This window comes from Sebastes umbrosus, chromosome 12 (genome assembly GCF_015220745.1).
Source record: "Sebastes umbrosus isolate fSebUmb1 chromosome 12, fSebUmb1.pri, whole genome shotgun sequence".
NCBI lineage: Eukaryota > Metazoa > Chordata > Actinopteri > Perciformes > Sebastidae > Sebastes > Sebastes umbrosus.
In genome coordinates, this window is record NC_051280.1 from 23,400,117 (window position 1) to 23,424,552 (window position 24,436).

General features: G+C 41.7%; 1 protein-coding gene across 1 annotated transcript; it reads right to left on the reverse strand.

The window, feature by feature from the left end:
- Nucleotides 1-5,409: 5,409 nt before the first annotated feature.
- On the reverse strand, nucleotides 5,410-23,350 carry ccdc18 (coiled-coil domain containing 18; the record flags this gene model as incomplete). The annotated part of the gene is given in 27 exon segments (XM_037786394.1): nucleotides 5,410-5,723; nucleotides 6,976-7,701; nucleotides 7,781-8,203; nucleotides 8,810-8,947; nucleotides 9,095-9,217; nucleotides 10,440-10,577; nucleotides 10,707-10,806; nucleotides 11,806-12,019; nucleotides 12,606-12,769; nucleotides 13,647-13,789; nucleotides 15,618-15,785; nucleotides 15,913-16,029; nucleotides 16,163-16,240; nucleotides 16,376-16,510; nucleotides 16,618-16,740; nucleotides 18,021-18,131; nucleotides 18,432-18,649; nucleotides 19,412-19,499; nucleotides 19,720-19,999; nucleotides 20,128-20,249; nucleotides 20,353-20,449; nucleotides 20,717-20,845; nucleotides 21,138-21,244; nucleotides 21,513-21,677; nucleotides 22,613-22,649; nucleotides 22,651-22,791; nucleotides 23,268-23,350. Coding segments are annotated over 27 exon segments (4,389 nt in total), but the record flags the coding sequence as incomplete, so codon positions are not given.
- Between the last annotated feature and the right edge of the window lie 1,086 nt (nucleotides 23,351-24,436).

The following is a 24,436-nucleotide window of genomic DNA, read 5'->3' on the forward strand; positions in this document are numbered from 1 at the left end:
AGTGCCAGACTAGGGGTCGGGTGAGTCCTATCATCAAACAGGATGTGACATGTAGGCCGAGTGGCTGGCTGCCAGAGCCCCATTGTGCCACACACTGACAGCTGACTGATGCACATCCTCAGTGACAATGCAACCAACCCAAAATGGATTAGACTCTTATAGTCAGAGGCTTACGTTGTGAGAAAGTGATGCTAGAAGCAGAAACGTTCACTCACTTTTCCAGTGAATTATCAGGATGCCAAGTAAAAACTTAAATGACCAAACAATATGGTGGATTTAAGTTGTTCTGCTTTACAGCCCAAATGTGTTTGTGTGAGTGTAACAAACTTAAAGGAATAGTTCAACATCTTGGGAAATGCACTTAGTGACTTTCGTCCCGACAGTTAGATGAAAAGATCGATAGCATTAAGACTGGACACGGGGAAACACGTGATGAAAAGACTCCAGGAAGTTACTGCACTCAGCAATGAAATGAGAGCTACAGTATACTGGTAGAGGGATTTTGTTACTTTCAGACAGAGCCAGGCTACCTAAATCTCTGTTTCTAATCTTAATGCTAAGTTACGCTAACTGGCTGCTGGTCGTAGCTTCATATTTAGGCTACCACACACAAATATGAGAGCCAGAATATGAAGTTATTTCCAAAATGTCCAACAATTTCTTTAAATGAATATAAGAACATCTATCACCTTTGGCTTGTTGAAGTTGGAGCAGCAAAAAGACTGACATATTTCAGCTTTCAAGCATTGAGTTGTTTAGGTTACTTATTCTTACATTTATTGATTTAAAATTGCCAGTGTTGCCAATACACCGATACCGTTACCTGATCGGATATCAGGCCGATACTGACTCAAATAGCTGGATTGGGTATCGGTGACGAAGGGGCCGACCTATTCAGTTCAATTCTATGTTCATATACATTATATACTGTAATTTCAATTCCTGTTTAAGTTTTTACCAATTCGTTGCTGTATTAAAAAGCTGAATTGTAATTCCTGTTGGTGAACGATTTATTATTTTAATAATAACAACAATTCAGTAAATTTATATCAATGTATTTATTTGTTACATTTTGTTTTACAATGTTAGGAAAGCAATGTTTAAGTTAAGCCTGATGTTGTCTTACACATAATATAATGATCCCAGTCACGTCCACACAGTGAGGCATACAGTTTATTAATTAAACACTGGTATCGGATCGGTACTCTGTATCGGGACTGAAGATGTTGGTTCGGTGCATCTCTGGTTGCCAATTTTACACCATTTCATTTAGACAAAGTTCCTGAACGAGTGCTTGTTTTTAGTCTACACTTAACACTGTGTTAAATGAATGAAAAACAAGAGGGTTTTTAGGAAAAACATGTTTATATTTCTCTGCTATCAGCCCTGACACTTACTGTACTTAGCTCTTTCTGTGAGACAGAAATGTGGCTCCAGCAGGTTTGTCCACCTTTGCTGTTATCTTGCCACTTGTTACAGAAGGTGTCCACAGTAACGACATGATGACTGGTTTGAACACATGACGCTGAGCAGGACCTGTGGGAGGGAGTTACTAACCCCTGATTAGTCAAACCAAACCTGCACCCGGCACAGATGCAACATCTCTAACTAACCTTGGGTTGTCATAAAAACGGTATCTAGGATACCTACTCCCACCCGTTATGTATAAAGGTCCAGCTTAATGAGGGAAAGGTCAAAACCAGTGAGCTGCACCTTGGTGATTGTGGAGGGCTGTGGGCAGAGATAGCAATGACCTTTCATCAATGTCAACCACTAATGGTTGTTTTCCATCGTGCTTGACCCCCCTCCTGGTGAAACACTGAGCTTCTACTCCACCAAGTCAATGAAAACTCCACTGAAAGAGAGTTGGACCGGTTTGTGCTACTGTAGATTTTGTGGTGCTATCGAGGAGCATCATGAAATCATCTTACTGTACTGTACGGTAAAAGACAAGCTCAGACTTTAAGATTTTTCCAGGAATGCATGTCAATATTATCATTAGTCCTCCTGGGCGTGTGAGCAGTCAGATAAGGACTGCCCACACACCAACATCTCCTTGGTCACTGGTGCGTAAAAGCATTTGAATGCTAAGAAGGAAGCTGTCAGGGGCATGGACGCAGATAACCTGTATTGTCCACCAGCCTGACCCGCAGGATAAAGACTTCTGAGACAGTTAAATATTAATTTCAAACCAAAAGAGATCACATTTGGATCACAATGAGTTTAGTTGGTGAGCAACCGAGGCACAGAATAAACAGGGACTGCCTGAACCTCATGTGATTCTGCTGTGTTGCATTAACTCAGCAAAGCAGCACAACCCAGAGAGCCAACATCCTGATGTTACCATGAGCAAACAAGGATGTCGTTGCTTTAATCGTACCATTATTATTTTATAGTACAGTACATCACCCATGTGTTACACTCGATAAACACTGCCAGCTGTGGTTAACTCGCGTGCCAGACAACCCATTATCCCCCCTCACAGCTCTGGTGTGTGCGCACCACTGTGGTTTAACGCCTTCCTGAAGTAACCCCGGCATACACGCCGGGTTTAAGTTTCTAGTATTACAACTGTTCTGTTATGAGTGCTCTGTGTTTTGCAAACCATGCAATCAACCTTTAAACCTGAATGAAACTTCTTCTAAATCAACTGACAGAATCGGGTGCCTCTAGTGATGGAAGATGTATTCAGATCCTCATCAGCTGCTTTTCACACAACTTTGAGAACTGATCAAAAAGGTGTTGCAGACGTGCTGTGGAGACTTTATGTACGTAGGAAGTCCCACATAGAGGAACTGGAGCCGAGCTACTTAGCACGCAATATACCACTGAGCAAACCACATCCTCTAAAGCAAAAAAAGTTAACAAAAAAAAAGAGAGCAGGAAACCAGAGACGGTCCAAAACACTTACAGGACAGATTGGTTCGACAGAAATAATCATTATTGTCTTTGTCTCCAGTGGCAACACACACACACACGCACGCACACACGTGCACGCACGCGCGCGCGCACACACACACACACACACACACCCATAAACCTTCAATAGCACACAAACAATAAACCACCAATAGATATCGAGGCCTGTGGTGAGGAAATGTAAATATGAACAGCCCCCCTCGTATGTAGACAGGAAATCACTCACCCTGTCATTTACAGCGTTCAAGCTGCCTGCTGACTGCCCGCCTGCCAAACCAAACACTTTATATGACCTGCAGCAGGTGATTAAAGCTCGGGGCTGGTGACTGGTATTAGTAACCATTAGTTTTATTATTTTTGCTATTGTCATGTGAGATCTAAGTAATGTGGTAAGCTCTAATCTTGAGAGAGCATAAAAGACAAGGGGTCCCTGGGAACAGACACATAAAAGCCCCCCCACATACTGAGCAGGAAGGTTGGAGAGGAAAAAGTCCACCTACCAGCACCTCAAGCACACTAATTAAAGAAGCTTTGATGCTTTTGTGCTTTTTCCCCTTTTCTTTTAATGTGTTATATAGTTTTTTTGTGCATGTAAAAAGTCTGCAAAGTTACAAAATCCAAAGTCCACACCAACAGGAGTTACTCTCCCCCACAGAAACACTGCTCCTGAACTGCCTTAAACGCCTTGCTTGAAGTCTCGCCTTTTCTTCCGTAACGTAGTGATGTCACCAAGTAACACATTTGCATAATGCCTGCCTAGCAGCTAGTTTGGCACGCCCTCAAACAAAGCAAGTTAGAGTGGAGCTGGAGCGGAGTCCGAAGAGTTTGGTTTGGTTTACCAATCCAAACAGAGTGGGTGGGTCAGCTGACCAATCAGAGCAGGGAGTGTGGGGGTGGGGGGTTGCAGGAGCTCAAACAGAGCGTTTCAGACAGAGGGTGAAAAGAGGTGCTGCAGCACAGCCGGCATGAGAAAAATAAAGCGTTTTTTTTTAAAAACATGTTCTAGTAGAAACCCAAAATACTAGTATGCACCTGAAAATAAGCATAATAAGTCCTCTTTAACACATTATATCTCATTTAAAGATAGGGTCGACGATGTTGGAGAGGTAGCATAATTTGAAAGTCGTATCGCCTCAGGAGCTCCGTCTAAACCCAACCCCTCCCCTCGGGACTCCTTGCAAGGCAACGCCCCCCCCTACACACATACACAAGCACCGCCGCATCGTAACTACTTCCCAGACACAGAGCGGAGAGAGGACCTCATCTCAACAACTCTACCTCATGACATGTAACCGCGGCAGTGCTACTGCAGGGCTGAGTTTTCTCCTCCATTCTCCAGTAAACTTGCGGCGGCAACGCACTTTGACTTCAGGCTGGTGCACGCCAAGGGTAGAGTACGAGCAGGGAGGCATCTGATTGGTTCTTTCCAAGCGGACCACGAGGCAGTGATTGGTAGACGTTTTTACAGGATTACAGCAGCTAGAGATGACGGCTTTTTTCCGGTCCTTTTTCAGAGCTCATAAGTTATGGATCGGTGTCGGGGTGTAAAGACCATTTCAACCAATATAACAAATAGTGTCTACTGGATAACATCGTCAACCCTGCCTTTAATTAATCTGTACAAAAACACAAGTGGAAAAACATCAATGTATGGTTATGTATGGGACTATTTCTTGGCTGGGCACAGTGACTTCCTGGAGTCTTTTTGTCACAGTGAGGTTGTCAGGCAACAAGCCGATCGCTTTTGTTACCGTTTGACAGAGCTAGCCGTTTCCCAGCTTCCTGTTTTCCTGCTGAGTTAAGATAACGAGCTAATCTCTTGGCTGTGGCTTTTATTAAACCGATATTATTGAACTGATTGATGAGAAGATCGATACAAGTCTCACGTCTCGGCAAGAAAGCAAATACACAAAAGCGTAATATCCCAAAATGTGAAACTATTCCTTTAAAAAGGACCCAGATCAGGATCAGGGGCAACAAATATGATAAGATCGTCCCTGCTTTTGACTTCCAAAGAGAAATGTTAATAACCCCTGACCCGTTGGGCCCCTGGGTAATCCATCGGTGTGAAAGACAATAATACTTGTGCTGATACACATGGTTGTTCAGAATCAGAATTAGTGTTACACATAGTCTGCAGCTTTTTAAACAAAACAGCTTTACATCCTGAAATATATAAAGCTTTAACTGGTACAAATAGTCATACCAGGACTTAATCTGCTGAGCAAAAAGAGTCTAAAGGAGTCATCCTAAAACTCTCCCGAGCTCAAACATGTCTCATGTTCTTGTTATGTAAACCGCATGAGAGTGCCAAATCCAATTTCACCAGCTTGAGTCTGTATTAGATTGAGCCAAACATTCTTCTCCTGGACAGGAAGCTGCCAGTTGTTCTGGTAACACGACCCCACAGCCACCAGCAGCATGGGAACATCCAAACAGATGTTTATATTTCTCTGGAGTATAACTAAAGAATCAGTGGTAGACAAATACTTCCATAAAAACATATTTTATTCACATAGCTTATTTAAAATTATGTAAAAAATATATAAATATCAGTTAGGAAACATGAAATGCTACATTTATACCGTATGAAACAACATCACAGTAGATCATTTACAGACTGGAAAGTAGTGGTCATCTAAACTCAACACTTATCTTTTCCGACAGACAATATTACAGCTTGATTTCAATAACACACACTAGCAGGACGGATTAAATGAGAGATGGATGACACCAATGTAAACAGCTCCTCTCCTCTCTGGCGTCTCCCTGGCAACACAGCTTCATGTCTCCTTGACCTCACTCTGAAAAAAAGGAAAAGAAAACACGCATCAGTGACACAATAACACTACAATCTCTGGATGCTATAAATATATAACGGTGCATACTGATTTCTACATTAACGAACATGAAATTGTTTTTCTCAATCAGCTTCTCACTGTGAGTGATGGGGTCCAACATGAACACAACATCTTCAAGTTAGAAGTTAGTTTGACACCGATTTGAAGTAGGTGGAGCTAAGTGAGGTGACAGCTGTGGGCTTTTTTTTCTTATGTTACCAGACTACTGTAAATCAAATGTGAAAAAACTAAAACCAGCACAGTCCAGATGAAGGAGATTAGCTGAGTTTTTTAGCGTTAAACTCTTAATAAATAAGTATTTTTTTCTGTTACTTATTTAACGATTATTTAAAGGTGCTCTATATAATATCCAGCACATTCATTTAGCAGCAAACAACTATTTGCTATGTAAAGATATAAAGGAGTAACGTCTACCTGAGCAGATTTTGCTCCCTCTGTGTGTCTTTTAATCCGAGCTTCTCTGTGCTTTGTTGACATACCCGGGCTGGCCGTGCATGCATGTTCGTGCATGTGAGCGTGCCCCACTGGCTAGCTCACAGCCGCCGCTCTGCACTGCTCTCATACGGCGGTTACAGCTGATAAATGGTGTAATTTTGAGAGCCGTGCGGAGGCAATAGAAATGCTCCCAATCTCACATTTAGCACTTTCAATGTTCTGAGAGAATACTGAAACCAAGCGTTTAAGGGCTTTAAATTCAAATGATACAACGGCATCTAGTGAATCATCTCTCCCCTAAACACATACAGCGAAGGATGTACAGAGCCAATCCTGAGGATCGGTATCGGTACTCTGTGTTCTGTCCTCATCAGCCTGCTAGTGTTGCAGCACTGCTCTCCTGTACCACAGCCGGGCTTCTACACTGCATGTGTGAGTCAAAATTGTAAAATGCATGAAGTCAATTATTCTCTCAATTAATCATTTAGATAAATACCCATTATATTTTTTCTCAGAGCCCAAAGTGTTGTCTTTAAATTACTTATAAATTACCCTTAGATATTCAATTTACAGTGATATAAAAGGAGAGAAATGCAGCAACTCCTCACATTTGGAGGAGCTGGAACCAAAGGATGTTTGGCCTGTTTGCTTAAAATTATCGAAACAATTATCAAAACAGTTGCAAATTAAGTTCCTGTCGATCGACTAATTGATTAAGTGACTAGTTATTGTAGATATCAGACAGGGCTGGGGTTGTTACCTGGAGTGTGAGGCTGCGTCCAGTCTGTGACAACCCTTTGGAGCTCCATAATGACGGGTCCTCCTGCATGGCCAGCGTCTGATTAACAAACCTCAGCATCCCTGTGAGTGAACTCATATCCCCCTTCTCCTCCTCACCCACCAGAGTGCACACAGACTCCCTCCTCGACTCACTCGTCTGCTCTCCGTCTCCCTCCTGCATGGAGGTAGCTTCAGTGTTGGGGTCATCTCGCTTGCCTGCCATGTGCGTGAGGGGGTTGAAGGAGAGGTCAGAGGTTGCCGTGGCGTCCACGGCGCTGAGGCCCTGCCAGCTGTGGTCCACTGTGTCCGGGAAAGAGGATATGGAGGAGGAGGAGGAGGAGTCCCACGGATGCTTGCTCAAAGCCTCCTTCAGCGTGGCCTTCAGGCTCGGAGGGAGATCCAGAGAGAAGTCGATGCCGCTATAGTCGCATGTTTGGTGGCTCTCAGTTTGGTTTTGTTGGACTGAGGTGGGCTGAAGGTACGTGTGAGCGGGGGGTGATGAGCAACGTCGTGTGTGTGTTGGGGAGCGGAGGTGAGTCGAGTGAGTAGAATAGGGAAGAGTTGTTCGATGCTTTTGGGGGGAGGAAGGAGGGGAGTGAGCAGAGGAGGAGCTCTCTGGGGAGTGTGTGAATGTGTGCAGATGCTGGCGGCCAGCAGCTCGCTCCAGACTGGAGATCCTCGTTTGGAGACGGGTCGCCTCAGACTCCTGCAGGAAGACACAATTTTTATATGATGTTGAAAAGAAACAGATACACTTCCATAATGCAACCTCTAAAGAGCTCTACCTTGATGAGCAGGCACTCGTTGGAGGTCTCCATGGACTTCTTGGAGTCCTGCAGCTGAATCTGGAGCTGGGCGGCCTGGCCTCTGGCTTGGTTTAACTGGGCGCTGAGCTGCTCCAGCTGGGCATGGAGGAGACTATTCTGGGCTCCGGTTTGCTCGCACAGAATCCTGCTTTGCTCCAGCTGGGTTTTGCTCTGAAGGAGCTGGGTCTGAGTCTGGTCTCTCTGCGTTTGGAGGTTACTGGCTTTGTCCCGGGCGCGATCCAGCTCGGTCTTAGTCTGGTCCAGCTTGGTTTTGGCCTCCTCGAGTTGGTTCTGGCTCTGCTGGAGTTTAGCGGCGAGCTGCTCCTGGGAGGAGAGCATGGTGGAGGAGATCTGCTCGGAGACTTTGAGGAGCTGGCCTCGAGTCTGCTGCAGGGACTCCAGCTGGGGGGAGGGAGAGGAAGACAGATGAGTTTATTTTTTACAAGCTGATACGCAGCTTGATCTGATAAGATTATCATCCACCTCCTTTTGGTGTAACCAGCTCATCCCAAAGGTTATCAGCAGGACAAGGAAGTAAAAACATCAAAACTATCAGCAGGTATTTAAGATGTTATCAGCTGTGTAGTGAGTGGGAGGGATGAGGTCATATGAAGGGAAACTGAAGCTGGAGAAAATAAGGAACTCACACGGTGTTGTTAGCATTTGTAAAAAAAAAAAGAGGAAACAAAAACAGACATGAAAAGGGAACGACAGCGATGACCAGAAAGGCCGACCCACAATCAAAACCCACAAGACACTCATCACGTAGCTGGAGAACAGAAAGCACATGAGGCAAGAGCCAAGTCTTGAACTGAAACCTGCACTATAGTATCGTAGGTTTCCCTCTCACCAGTCGCTTCATATTTTCTAGTCCAAAAAAAATCTAGTTTAAAGACTTGTTTCAACTGAAACCTGACTTCTTTAGTCGTCTCTATATTTAATAGGCTGATTTGATGCATTAGATGGAGGAAGACGACTCCAGTCTTGAAACTTCAGTAGCTGCTGTACCTCCTTGCCATGCTGCTCCCTCTCCAGCTCCAGCTCCATCTCTAAAGAGGCGACCATGCTCTGCAGCTCGGCCTCCGACTGCAGCCAGCGGGCCTCCTTCAGAGCCAGCTCCTCCTCCACACGGAACAGCCGGACCTCCTGCAAACACACACATTCACACACAAACAACACTGGTAGAAGTGGCACAGCAGAGGACCGGAGCAGAAATGTCCACCTCAACATGTCATTCCTTCTTTTATTTTACCCCTAACACCAAATAATAAACAATAAGAAGTTGTGCTTTACCTTCTCTTTGGTCTGTAGCTTGGTGGCGTCCAGCTCTCTGGTCAAAGCATCACAGCGACGTTGAGTTTCTTCAAGTTCTTGCAGTGAAGTGTGAAGTTTTTGCTGACAGAGTCGCAGCTGCTCCTAACACCACAAACACACATCTAGTTTCAGGTAGGTGTCTGAATTAATTAATCAATTCACAGGATAATAACTTATATTAGACTCAAGTAGCAAGAAAATTAGTGTCTTATTTATAGTTTAATGAAGTTATACAACACAAAATAAATACAAAAATGAGGTGCGCAAACATTTACACAGCCTTTGTATAATCAGAGATTAACTGTGTCGCTGACAGTGTTTGATTAAGTTTTCATATCGTCAGATCTCATATCACAGCTGGTGGAAACCAGGGGACGTATTCACTCCTACATTTTTGGACCTTTGAGCCTACATTTTTACTCCCAGATAATGGATGGATGGACATTAAATGTAATTAAAAAAAAAATAAAAAATTAAAGTGAAATAAATTCACTTTCTAATTAATTCAATCTAAATTCTAATCAAATAAAAATGTTAAAATTATTAATTTAATTATGTTTGAATTTTAATGTAATCTATTTAATTTATAATCTAATCTGATGGTTTTGGCAATAAAGACGTTTTAAATTTCATTTATTAAATTTTTTTACCTTTATAAAAAAAAAAAAAATCATAAGAGACCGTCTTGTGATCGGATCACAGCCACGTCGCCAGATCTGACCAGGGGCGTAAATTGGTTCCCTACTTCCTACCCCCCTTCTTCCTGCACCCTTGATTGTACCACGCCCATCTTCGGACTCGGCCTTCATTTTGATCTCAGCTACACATCTGTAAAGTTTCGTCACTGCATCTTGCACGGTTGCGACGCTTTCGCAGTGACAAAATCTATCCACAGACAGACAAAGTACTCAAAACCTCCTCTAGAGTAGGTGTCTCCAGGACCACATTTTCTCATGATGACACACACACAGACTCACAAGGTGAAATACCAGCATCGCTGTTGCGGCTGGTAAATATCTGCCATTTTGCTGAACAAAACACCTCCCAATACAAAGGGTGTAAACGTTTATGATAGAACTTCATCCTGTTGATTATTATCAGTACAGATAACATTTATACTCATTGCTGCTGATATCTATCAATCCCTTCTCACTTCCTATTCTAATCTCAAGTTATCACACATGCAGTTGTGTTTTTGCTCTAAACTTTCAGTGAGACGAACTGAAAAGAAAAAAAATGCTTCTCTTCAAATGTCTTATTAATGCCAAGTTCAGAAAACATTTCCTCACAAGTTTTGCCCTCTTATTCTGCGTGTGCTCCTGACCTTCATGTTTCTGCTTGTGAGCTCCCTCTGTGCGTCTTTCAGCTCTCTCTCTCGGGCCTCCAGGCTCTGCTGCAGAGACTCCGCCTTCAGCTCCATCTCCTGCTTGTGCTCTCTGATGGCCACATCCAGCTGACACAGCTGACGACGACGACGACGGGGAAAGAAAAACCAAAGCAGAAAAATTAGGAGAGAGATGGCTGCAAAACATAGCCTGCAAATTAAATTAAATCTACTGAAAGAATTTGTTTGTTTGTGTGTGTGTTGTACCAGCTGTGCTCTCTGTTGGAGCTCCCCCTGTCTCTCCTTCAGGGCATTGTCCATGTCTAAGACCTCGTGAGTTCTCTCCTCCAACTCCCTCTGGGTCTCACTGTGAAGACACGCACTTTAACTGAATAGTTTATCAGATACCAAACTAAATAACATTTGAAAAACAAACGCAACAACTGCGCAACAGGGAGTATCCTGTGAATGGCAGATATAACTGTGTGTGATTCTTTCAGGGCCACATACAGGGAACATGATTTGAGGACTTTCTATTGTTTATTGTTGAACGTTTTTAGGTTGACCTTTGGTTTGAGAACTTACAATGTGACTAAGGATTGACTTGAACCCTTTTCAGTGGCTTTTTGTGTGTAAAAGGTTCTGTAACCTAGATCATGACAACTGTTATGTTCTTCTTTAAAGGGCGTTTTCTGTTCTGTATCAAGCATCTGCATGTTCCTGCTAATGCTGAGCTCATTGTGCTCTGAAAGACAATAACGCCAAAGACAATCTAACAGGAACGAACGGAGTGACTAATTGTTAATGAACTGAAACATGTAGCATCCCGTTTTTTTTTTTTTTTCTTGACTGTAGTTGAGTGCTTGATGTACAATCGCTGCACACAGTGTGTGATTCACAACGCATGTGATTCAAAATGTACACAGTCTTTTTTATCTGCGTCAGTGTTTTAAATAGAAAACTTTTACATCAAAAACCAGAGCATGATGTGTAAATTCATCACAGCAAATCACATGACACATTACACAAGTTCCATCTTGGATAATAAAGAAAATAGATACAAAATGTACATTATTAAACAGCAAAAGGAGTTCTTCAGTAAACACAATGTCATTACTTCATCTGAGAACAAAGATAAATATCCACAAGATATACAATCAAAGTGTGAGGCTTTCAGTGGGACAATAACAGCCTCCATGACTGTGTGTGTGTCTGTTGGTGAGTTTGTGATACACATGTACTGTGCGGATATTGTTTCAAACACAGGGGACCCCGATCCAGCGGAGGATCTTATATGAGCAACAGCACACGGTCGTCCCTCGTCCCTGTGTGCAGAAGGATATTTCACATGAGGGCATGACCTCACCTAAGTTGGACAGTCAGTTTTTCCACCGAGGCTCGCCGCTCATCTGCGATGGTTTGGGTTATTTGTAGAACGTCTCGGAGTTCCCGTAGTTGCTCCAGAGTCTCGGCCAACTCTCCCCGCACCGCCTGAAGCTGTCCCTCCAGGATCTGGGCCCGATGGACACAGTTGAGTCGGTCGGCCTCGCAGCAATGGAGCTTCTCCTCCAGATCCATCACTGGGAGGGGCACGATGGAAAAGAAAGAAAAGTTAAAGGGGACATATCATGCTCATTTACAGGTTCATACTTGTATTTTAGGTTTATACTAGAACATGTTTACATACTTTAATGTTCAAAAAACACATTATTTTTCTCATACCGTCTGTCTGAATATACCCATATTCACCTTCTGTCTGAAATTCTCCGTTTTAGCGCCTGTCTCTTTAAACCCCCCCCTCCAGAAAAAGCCCAGTCTGCTCTGATTGGCTTGTGAGAAAAATCTGGTGCCCCTTTGCACCTGAATTACTTGTTGAATCACATGTTTTCTGATCTAGACAGCCTACAAAAAACTGACTGGGTTGTCTTATTTCACAGTTTGTGGATTGGTAGGCACTCCAGATACCCAAATGTATATATGTGCACAAGCACTGAAAAAGTGAGTCTTTTTTATGTCCCCTTTAAGAGAAAGAGAGCCTATTCAGGAGCACATAGAGAGTGGAGAATGTGTGGTTCCGGATTCAATCGTCTCTTCTCTGCAAAATATAAATAAGTAAAATAACAGTTTCAGTGCTGTGTAGGACATTTCAGTCCCTGTGTAACATACCCATGTCAGTCTTGCTGTCGAGCTGGCTCTTCAGGTGTTGCAGGCCTTCGTCCATGCGGCTGATCTGAGAAGTCTTGGCGGTGACGTCCCTCCTCAGACGCTGCAGCTCCGAATCTTTAGACACCAGCTCCCCTTGACACTTTGTCATCTCTGATGACAGATGGCTGCAGAAAGCACGAAGAGGAAAAACACATTAAACAACAATCAGTACATGTGTGCAGTGATTTAAAGTCTTGAATGAACCAAACGAATATGTTTTCAGAAAATGTGCTGCAATAAAGGGAAGACATGATGCTGAAATAAAAAAATATTCCACATAAAGCATTAAGCAGTATTCACATTGTCCATTTCCTCACCTCAATGTGAGCATGCCTCCCATCGTAGACTTAGAGAGAAGGAAATCCCTCCACAACTGTTAGAGTAACTTAACTAAGCCGAGCAGACGTGCCTTTTTGATGGCACGTTTCAACAACCAACATGGTTTTGCTTAAAATGTCACAAAGATTAAACCAACCAGCCGCCCTGCAGAATGAAATTACTCCAAATACACCAGGCCTCTATCTACCAGTCTCCGACAAGTAAGATCCCCATTTATATACACATATGTATGGGCCGTAGGGGCGGGTAGGGGAGGGGAGGGGAGGGCTGCAAATAGGATGCGGTGTAATCATAAGACTGTCTCACAGACTGATGAGGCGTTTGTTTGCCCTTGCTGCAGGTCAAGGAGAATGGCAAAAAATGTTCTATCAGAAAAAAGTCACCAACAAAAGCCCCATACAAACTGCACTAAATAGTTGCAACTGTGAAAAATTGAAGTTATTAATACAAGTGTGGGGAAAATATTGAATTAAAATCAACAAAAAACTACTGAAGTGTGAACCAATGTGATCTCAACATAATTATAGTTATAATAAGTCGATAATTATGGTCCCGATACGGTAAAATTGAGTCCGATTTAAAAGATTCTGCATCTTAACTGCAGCTTCCTTTGTTCCTGAGAGTCTACTGCGAGTGTCTCTGTGTGTGTACAGGTGTTCCTACCTGACAGACTCAGACAGTTGTGTGTTCTTCTGCTTCATCTCCTGCAGGTCTTTGTCTTTCTCCTGAGCATGCTGCTCTCTGCTCCTTACCTCATCCTGCAGAGAGGCCCGGGCTCGTTCCAGCTGCTGCTCCAGACTGGAAACCTGCAGACAGACACGCGACATGAGCATCTTTATTTTCCTCATAAATGGAAAACAAACAGGACATTCTTTTTATGCATATTTGTCTGTTCTATGGTACAAAACTGGAGAGATCACGAGGACTGAAATTATGGAAGACGACAAAGAAACCCTGGACCGGAAATTCAACATTGCCTAGTAGCGTAGACCTGACCTGGAAAATACACAGTCTCTCCCTACAGGCAATCTGATCTCTTGTCTGCTGCCCAGATCAAAGTGGCTCCACGTTAATGTGCTCTCTGAATGGAGACCGTTGTGCTCCGTTTGTTGTGAAGGACAGAAAGTACAACCGGCTGCTAAAATGTGCTGAACTAAAAAAAAAAAAATGATACGCTCAAACAGACCACAAGTTTGTGATATGTGTGGGGTGTATCAGTAACTTTGCAGAGTATTGCTTCACTTGTGTTTATCTTAATCTTTTTTCTCCGGTTTTACTTTGATACACACAAAAAGTGAGACTAATCTCGGGAGAATAAAATGTGGAAGTCGTTTCTACCGAGGCTGCAAGGCAACGTTAAGAATGAGTAAACTCCATCACTGAGAAGATGGATTGTGACCTCGACAAAGACATGAAAATCCTCCTGATACTAAACACTTATTATCCTAAATCAGTGCAACAGCAAAGGTATGCCTGACTGTGAGTGAGGTGAAAGAGAACAATAGAAAGGCACTGTGTGATTTAATGTACAAATAAATTAGATTTGCAGGTTTTTGTGTATTAATCATGTTGTCAGAATCAAGCCATTCTAACAATTTTCTTTTTGTTTAAGTTTCTATTGCCACATAAAACCTAGTAAACCTGACTTGCACTATTATAAGACCATTCAATACCAAGAGAAGACCACCGACAGAGCTTCCCCTGAAGCTAACAAAGTGAAAATCGATTGTGCGAACATTGTGACTGAGCCAGAAACCTTGGCAAGTTACAGACTCAAAGAGACCAACTGCTGCCTAGAGAGGACACACTATGTTCACTGCTGAACTTCCTTCTACACTCAAAATATTATAATAATAGTACTAAAAAAAAACTAATGAATCTAACCACATACTTAGATTATGTAACATGTGACACAGTGTGACCAATAGAGATAGAGAGAACTATTGATGCCATGAACAGAGAGGACGCATCAGCTCTCCAAATCAAGTAGAAATTGTCCCTTCATTTTACAGCTAAACAGTACACTACAAGATGTTTCTGAAGCTCACATGCACTAACATGCACTAAAAGCATGCACGGCCGGCCCGGCTATGTCAACAACACACAGACGGAGAGTGACTTCATTCTCTTCTCAGGTAGACATTACTCCTCTATATCTTTACATAGCATATAGAGGTTTGCAGTGATCAAGAGAAGCCCACAGTTCATTTCTTAAATTATTCCAGCCCTGCTCCAAATATGTCTTCAAAGTAATTACTCAAACACACATCACACGACCACATGCATTTTTACCAGCGTCAGCGTCACGAAACTTTACAGGTGTGTAGTTGAGATCAAAATTAAGGCAGAGTGGGGAAGGAGCCATTGGCTCAAAGCCTATTGAAGGAGGCTGGGACACGGGTCTTGGGGTATGGGGTACAACACATGTACAGTATAATTGAAGCTGCGGTCGTGCATTGCGATTGGCTCAATTTCAGCAAGTGCAGACCAGGTTTTACTGCGCATGTGTTGTACCCCAAAGATATGACGCGTTGTTGATGCGTGACGCGTTATATATTCTGTACATATTTTTTCAGATGTACATTTTCTTGTGAACTTGGTATTTGACAAAGTTTTTAACTGTCTCCAACGTACCTGTTTCTGCAGCTGGCTCTGACTCTCCTCCAGTTCAGAGATGTGAGCAGTGCTCTCAGTCAGCATGGTCTGCTGCTGCTGGAGAGAAAGCTGCAGCTGCAGGTTCAGCTCATTGGAGCTCTCACAGACCAGGTCGGCACCGTAGAGCTTCTCCTGCAGAGAGGACACCTGGAGGGGGAGGAACAGGGGAGAGGATAAGCCTGAGACGAAGAGGTGGGAGATCAAAGATATGAGTGTGTGCAAATTCGCTTGCAAACAGATAATCTCAAAGGTGTCATTGTATGCAACGCTGTACCTTGTCTTTGTTCTTCTGCAGCTCACTCTCATAGTTGTTCTTCACCTCCTCCATCTGCTGCAGGCATAAGTTCAGCTCCTCTCTGCACGCCGACAGATACGACTCGAGTTCATACACCTGATGTACAAACAAGTCATGGATGATGCATACTAGTGGTTATAGTGGAATAAAGGAATTCTGCCAGATGTTTTCGTACACTTAAATCTACGTTATTTGTGTTTATCAATAGTAACTTGGTCTTTGTACAAACCTTTGTGACAGACTGAGCCGCCTGCTCTTTGAAACTCTGCAGCAGCTCCTCCTTGAGTCTCACTTCAACCTGCCTCTGCTGTAATTAAATCAAAACATAAACACACCTGGGTTCAATTACAGGTGTTGTGCCTTTAACTTCAGTCTGAAATGGTTCCTGTGCTCTACCAAGATGCACTAACATTGTCCCACACACTGTAAGAAGTGCCCTGACCTGTGTGAGTTGGTCCACGGAGCTCTGCAGCCGGAGAGCTGCTTCCTGAGCCTCGTCTCGCTGCCTCTGGAGTGAGCTCAGCTCCGGCTCCATCTCCAGCACCCGAGACTGAGCCTCCTCCACAGACAGCTGCAACTGCACAAGAGAGACAAAATACTGTTACTTACTACAGGTAATATCACTAAATAAATGGTCCCGGCCAGTGTTTCTAGGTGCAAATTAAGCAAGTGAGCGAGACAAACCATTTCTATTCTGTGCTGTTGCTCCGTGAATTGCAATTTTTTACACATATCCAGAGACTGCTGGTACTCTCTTTGCTTGTTGGTCATCAGTGACTGGTAATGCTGAAGGGTGCTGGTTTTCTCCTGTTATTAGAAAAAGGAAAATATTAAATAAAGAGGATTCTGTAATGAGTGTAAACGGTGGATTTAGAGAATATATTCAGCATGCACAAATAATGTGACCTATGACTCAAGTCAGAAAGGGTTGTGAATCATGACTAAAACTCGTAGCCTTTGGCAGATGTCCAGTTACATTCAAAGACAAATTGACTAGAAGTTGCCTCTGCATGCCAGGCTGTGGTTTGATGATGTTATCGGGGAAAAAATACAAAAGATGACAAAAACATGGAAATAAAACAACATTTGAGTATGTGAATTAGGGGGGTATAGCGATATACCGGTATTGACGATAACATGATATTTAACATATGAAATATTGACATCATTTTAATAATACACATACAGTATGATAATATCTTGTAAATAATAAAGCGCCTCTTAAAGGAACAGTGTATAATAATTAGGGGATCTATTGGCAGAAAAGTATGCTTTTTTACTTAATCACATGAAAATAAGAATCGTTGTGTTTTCGTTACCTTAGAATGAGACGTTTTTATCTACATAGGGAGCGGGTCCTCTTCACGAAGCCAGCCGCCATGTTTCAAAAGTAGCCCAGAACAGACAAACTAAACACTGGCTCGCGTCAGCCACCGTAGTTCTCCTACACGCTTGACATACGGAGGAAGTTTCAGTTGGTTGCAATCTGAAACCTCACCACTAAATGCCGCCAGATCCTACAGACTGTTCCTTTAAATCATTTCTGTTTCTTTCCGTTCTCACTTTGTCTTCCTCCCACAACGTCCCACACACTAACACACCTGACGTGACGACGCCATGATACAGTAACTAGCTTGCTTGCTAGCTAGCTACCACCACAGTGTGTGGCGACTACTGCTGCACAAAATCAAGTCGGAGGAGATGACAGACGGGAGCGAGACACTATACCCGACCCGAAAAAGCCAGTGTGGGAGTTTTTCCGGATTCCGTAAAAAAGTCAGGGTGTTGTCAGACACCCTGACTGCAGGATATGCTGATTGTTCCTTTAGTCCGTTTTTGTACAGTTATGGTTACAGACTCTCTCTCCACCACCCTACACTCATATTTTGTGTTTAATTTGCCAAAAGAGAGACAAAACGCACAATAACAAAGTTAAAGACAAATGTGACGGATTGCATTGGGTTTTTTAAAACTTTCTATAGATATCGTGATAATATCATTAGCGTGAATTCTTTTGGCCACGATAATTGTGCAGTGAAACTCTGATATTGTGACAGCCCTAGTGTGTGTGTGTGTGTGTGTTGTACCAGTAGCTGCTTGTCCAGCTCTGTGTTGGTCAGTGCAGCCTGACTGTAGGCCGACGTTTTCTCCTGTAACTGTTTCTCCAACGAAGCCACGCGTGCACTTTTTCTCTTCAACTGAAGTGAAACAGAGATAAAAAAACAAACAAACAATCTGTAAGAACCAATAATAAGCTCTCAAGCTTAATAAAATAAAAGAGAATATTCATAAATTATATATCCTCACTTTATAACAAACCCATGACCATGAAACTGTTATATAAATCATCAATGCTCTGAAAAAACATTAAGACAGTTGAGTACAAAGAAGTTGAATGTTATTCTACTTCAAGCAGGAAATCATGTGCAACACTTAAAAAAGTTACAAAGAAAGAAACAATGAAAGTGGATGACGAGGGAGAAGATCAGAAACATTACCTCTTTCTCTGTGTTGGTGGCTTGGCTGACTTTGTCCAGCAGCTCCGTGTGGAGATTCTGGTAGTGGGAGGCTCTCTGGGCCATGGAGCTCTGCAGGGACGAGATCTCCTCCTGGGCTCTGCTCAGACGCTCCTGCAGCCGCTCGACCAGGCCGCTCTGTTTGGTCCGCTCAGTCTCCATCGACTGCAGCACTCGCAGCAGCTGCTGGTAGCCTTCACCTGCAGGGATCGAGCAACGACGGGAAAGAAAGGACAGGAATGCTTCAATGTTTTATATCAGATATTAGAGTAAAGTATATGGTATCTGCCTTCTAATGCCATTTTTCTACTTTGCTGTGTATTTACTTATATTACCATGTTGCATTAAGTTTCTTTTATGATTTTTAGATTGATTAAAATTTTAAGTCTTTTTATTATTATTATTATCATTCTTTTTTTTCTTTTTTAAAGTTTCTTATAAGATTTTTAAAGTTTTTTTATATTCGTATTATTGTTTTTTGGGAGGGGGGTTATTAAGGTTATTATTTATGTGTATATGTGATAAACATTAAACTCATTATTTAAGTTAGTTTAAGGAGTAGGACCATATAAGTGGACTTCTGCCTACTCATGTAATATTTATTTATTTAGTTTATTGACAATACGCTGTATATGTTTTTGTTTTCTTATCATTTGTTACAAAATAAAATCTATATATAAATTATTTCTTTCTTTCACGTCAAGTGCAAAAAGGATGCAGAATGAGTCCTTCATTTTAACTAAATATGTTCAATTCCAATAAACTAAAACTTCACTCTAAGAAAAAAAAAAAAGATTGGTAGAAAACTAGTGCAATATAATTAAAAGGAAATTGCAGGAGAGGTAGAATCTTCAGATGTATAAAAACGAGGACAAACCTGAATAAAAACAATAAAAGCTTACATCTCTGTTAACAGGCACAGATAACACAGAAGGTAATGAAGAAGAGGTTTGTTGGCATACCTGGCTTTAGCTTCAGTAGGTGTGCTGTTCCTGAATGGTCCACTGGGGTAAACACGCAGGGTTTAACGCACAGCGTCCCCACATCACCCTGAAATGGAAAAAAACAACAACATATGACAACAGTAAACAAGATCAGTGATAATTATGGAAACTTGTTTAGGCCCCAAAATCAGGATTAGGCAAACAAATAAACTGATGATTTAACAATCCCTTGGGTCAAACGTTGTGGGAGACTTAACAAAATCACGTGACATGAGAACACAAACAACAATGGGATTGTGTGTGTGTGTGTGTGTATTCTTCTCCACCTCTCGTAGATGCAGCAGGGCCAGTGTGGCCTCCAGGCCGGCCAGCTCCGCCTGGCTCTGCTGAGCCTCTCTGTGGCTCTGGGCCACCTTCTGCTCCTGACTCTGGGTCAGAGTCCGCAGGTTTTCCAGCTCCTTTCGCAGAGAGGCCAGCTCCCTGAACTCCGCGCCCCGCTCCGTAAGCTGCCGTTCAAGATGTGAGGCCTTTCGTCCGGCCTCCTCCAGCTGAGCCTGGAGGCCAGCGACCGCGGACTTGGCCTGCCTCCCCTCCTCCTTCAGTTGGCTGGGAGATGTAAAACGCGTTAACCAGCAAATCAAAGCTATTTCTTCTGAAAGATTTATTTCTGTTTCTACATACAAATCTGAAAAAAAACAATATACACCACAAACAATGAAATCAGTTTCACGTACCTGATTGTTTGGCTCTGTTCCACCTTTCCTCTCTCCAACACAGTGCACTTAATTTCCAACTCCTCTTTTTCGCTGTCACACTCAATAAGACTCTCTTTTAGTTTGCTCTCACTCTCCATCACCTTAAAAACACAATTAAAAACACATTTTTTGCATCAATGTACAACTAAAAAGACTATATTTAAAGTATTAAATCATTAAATCATTCAAATAAATCAAATTTACCCTCTTAAGTTTAATGGAAATGGTAGCCTTATAATCTTTGAAGGCTTCTTGGAGTTTCTCTGCATTTTGAAGTGCTTGGTTCCTTTGTTGCTCAGACCTGTGAGGGATGAGGTAGAAAATAAGTACTAAAACAATCATAACATCATGTTGGTGAAGTAAATGGAATATTTGATTATGTTTTTCAACTCGAGGCCCGAGTCCATCCCATCATTTAGTTCAATAAAAATATGTAAATATGAAACAAAAGACATTGTAGCAGATTAATTTCATATGGTATACATGCTGTTACCCAAAATATTAGAAGAACTGTAATCTGTAATCTACTGAAATTAAATTGTGTGCGTAGTCCAGTTAAATGCATCACCGTTTGCCCAGTGCCGTCGTGTCATCCAGCTCCTCTCTGAGCGCGCTCAGCTCCTCGCTGAGAGTCGCCACCAAAATGTCACCATGAGCTGCTGCTTCCAGGCTACACTCAGCCCTCAGCTCTGCAGCCCTGGGAAACACAGAACACACACAAGGAAAGGTTGTTAGGTTATTAATACTAGGTTCATTTAGACAGGAAAAAAGGTAAAAGGCAAATCATCAAAAGCCACAATGAAGCCTGATCCAGTAGCAGTAGTAACAGGGACAGCGTCAAAGGTCTATAGACAATTCTAATATTAAGAATGACCCCATAGCACATCACATAATCTTAACACCAGTATATACATATGCATGCAATTGCCACATTACCATTACATAAATAGTGACATGTACAGAAGTCTACTTTGACGTCATGAGGTTACTTTAGTTCTGTGGCTTGAGTCTCCAGCTCTGCTTGAAGCTGATGAATCTGCTCACTCATGACTGCCACACTGTTTTTAACCCCCACCCTGGGGCCTCTGAGGCGGACCTAAGAAAGAAAAACACATACAACATATGTATCCACAGCAGTTTCTGTTAATTTATATCACAGATCTTTAATATTTCGTATTATTTCATTGTTGTGGCTTGACCAAAACAATCTCTTTTGCCAATGTCTCGACAAAACACTGTAACAAAGAACTCTGACTTAAAGCTATACTCATTGCAGCACACAAAGATGAAGCACAAGATGCACTGTTTAAAGATTACGGCACCTTTATTCACACAAATCATCTGTGTGGGGATGATCGTCATACCTGCGACTGGGAGTTGACCAATTCATACTGCATAGCATCAAGATCGCTGATGAGCTGCTCATCCTGCATGGTCAGACTGCAGGCGTTCTCCTGACGCACACAGCCCCCCTTCCTCCTTGTAGAAAAAGACTGCATCTCTACTGACCTGGTCTTGAATGAGGCAGACTGAACAGGAAGATGTGGATGAGAGGTGTGTGAGTTTGTGGCGAGGGGTCTATAGTGGTTTGTTTATTTACCTTTTGGCTATGGGATGCAGATTGCTGTATAGACACATTGCCTCATAAAATGTACATCCTTTAAAAGGGACTGTAATAATATCACTACAGGGACTATTGCTACCCATGTAATTACCCTATGTAAATACACAACAACCTACGGAGGTGGTTTAATTTATCTACACACCAATGTTTTCGATCGAGGGAACAATTACCAGTTTTATACTATTGCACACATACAGCATGTAACATAAGACAATGTAATAGGCGATGTACAGCAGAGATTCTCCGGTGACCCCCAGGGGTCTGTAACACTGTCAGGGGGTCCGTGAAATAATTTGCTATAAATTATAAAATCGTGCAGTATCATTAGAAAGTACATAACTACAGATGGGGACCATTTTCACCAATAAAACAAGCATATTGTGTCCATTACTACCACCTACGTTAACTTTGGGCCAATAGAAATTCTGATATGAGAATGACACACAGCAATACATTGAATCACTTACTGAAAGTCAGCTTTAGGCTGGTAAATTTAAACGTCTGGATGTATTAGGACTATGCCGGTCTTGCTACTGTTCAGATTTTAAGATCAATTACATATTTGATTAAAATGACCCTCTGATTAAAAGTATATAAGTGGTATTAACATGATTCAAATTAAAATGTGTTTCCGTTTATCACTATGAAACAGGTCTGAAGTATTTAGGTTGAAACGTTGTTTAATATGTATGTATATGTTTAATTGGTGTTACGACTATGAGGGGGTCCTTGGAAATGTTTCACCCCTATAAGGCCCCAAAAACTTTGAGAACCATTGATGTATAGCATATCTGCACGGCTGCATTGTTTAACTCACATACTGTATATCCTCTCTCTCACGTCAGAGTTGGAGGAAGGTGGGTTGAGACTGCGTCGTCGTCCCACCTAGAGACCTCTCCTGGAAAACACAGCCTGACTGGGATGGAGGACCATCAGGTGTCTGCAGGTCTTGTAAGGTCAGGCAATCAGGACTCTTCTGCTCACCCTCACTTCCTCTGTCATCATGTCCTTCTGACTGACTGTTCATAGAAAAATCAGTGAAGAAGAAATCAAGAGAGGAGGATGAAGGGTCAAATACAGCATCATATGTGGGTTCACTCTGTAGTACGAGAAGCTGTGCTGTAGCTATTAAGATAAGATACTATAAGCTATTCCTTTATTAGTCCCGCAGTGGGGACATGTGCAGTGTACAGCTACAAAGGGGATAGTGCAAAAAAACAAGATGCATCAGCTAACACAGTAAAAAAGAGCTAAACAAAGTGAAACAAAATATGAACCATTCAAATAGAAGGAAGTGTAAAAAAAGGAGCAGTATATACAGTATTGACAATAAACAGACTATTAACAAAATTGCACAAGTGGAAAATGATATTGCACAGTGAGAATTACACCTGAGTAGTACTGATAGACAGTTGGTGTACAGTAAATTGCAGTTCTTGTCAGATTTTTCAACAGCTGGTTCATTGTGTGAGTTCATGTCATACAGTTAGCTCACCTCAGTTTCTGTCCCACACTTTGCAGACTGAACTCCAGATTCCTCAAACTGAGCACATCTTCAGTTAAACTCCTCTCTTGTTCTCAAACATCAGATTAATGATGTTACATGTTCAACTTCAGCTAATCAACAACTTGTGTTGACTTACTGAGGTTAACCTTCAGCTGCAACATTTCCAACTTCTGTGAATGTTAAATAACTCTCACAACTAGCTCATCATTATACTGTTATATGTTTTAAACATCAGCAACTACAGAGCTACAGATAGTGGCAAACTAGCAGCTAGCTTAGCTACACAAGCTAAATGTAAACAAAGATGCTCAACAGGTGGCTTCCAGCTAGTTCACCTTATTATTCTAATAAACAGCCCCAAAAAAGCTACAAACCACCGGACAGACACCGTTTAACGTTACGTTTGAATACAATATTAAAATGTAGTCGTCATGGCGCTTTGAAAGCATAAAAACATGTATTTTAAACTTCTAGTTAGATAAATACTTTCCAGACGACAGAAGCAGGGTAGCAGGAACTATTTGTATTTTTAGTCCCCGCCCACATTCTAACAACGCGTGTCGTGATTGGATAAACTGAAACGGTGTGTGATGTGATTGGTGGAGACGGTTGCCAATGACAGCGGCCGCGAACACTGGCGCTAATTAAAAAGGGATTTACAAAAAAACATCATTTAAAAATACATGAATTAATTTATAAATAAATAATGGAATTTAAAATTATATTTGAAAATGCAGTTTAAAAAGAGAAATGAATAACTGGATTAACTAATATTAAATAATAATAATAAGATTAAATAATTGAATTAAGAATAGAGGTTTTAATCATTTAAAAAGGCAACTCCTTAAATTATTAATTCATATTTCATGTCATTTTTTTGATAATTCTTTTTATTGCCCATTAAAATGTCAAATAATAAAATACTTTTGTACATTATTAGATTAATAAATTAATTTGTAAACATTTATTAATGCCTATTTTTACTGTACAATTAATACATTTATCTGTAAACACATTTATTGATGCCTATATTTATTGTACAATTTATAAATTAACTTGTAAACACATTTATTAATGCCTATTTTTATTGTACAATTAATATATTTATTTTTAAACACATTTATTAATGCCTATTTTTATTGTACAATTATTACATT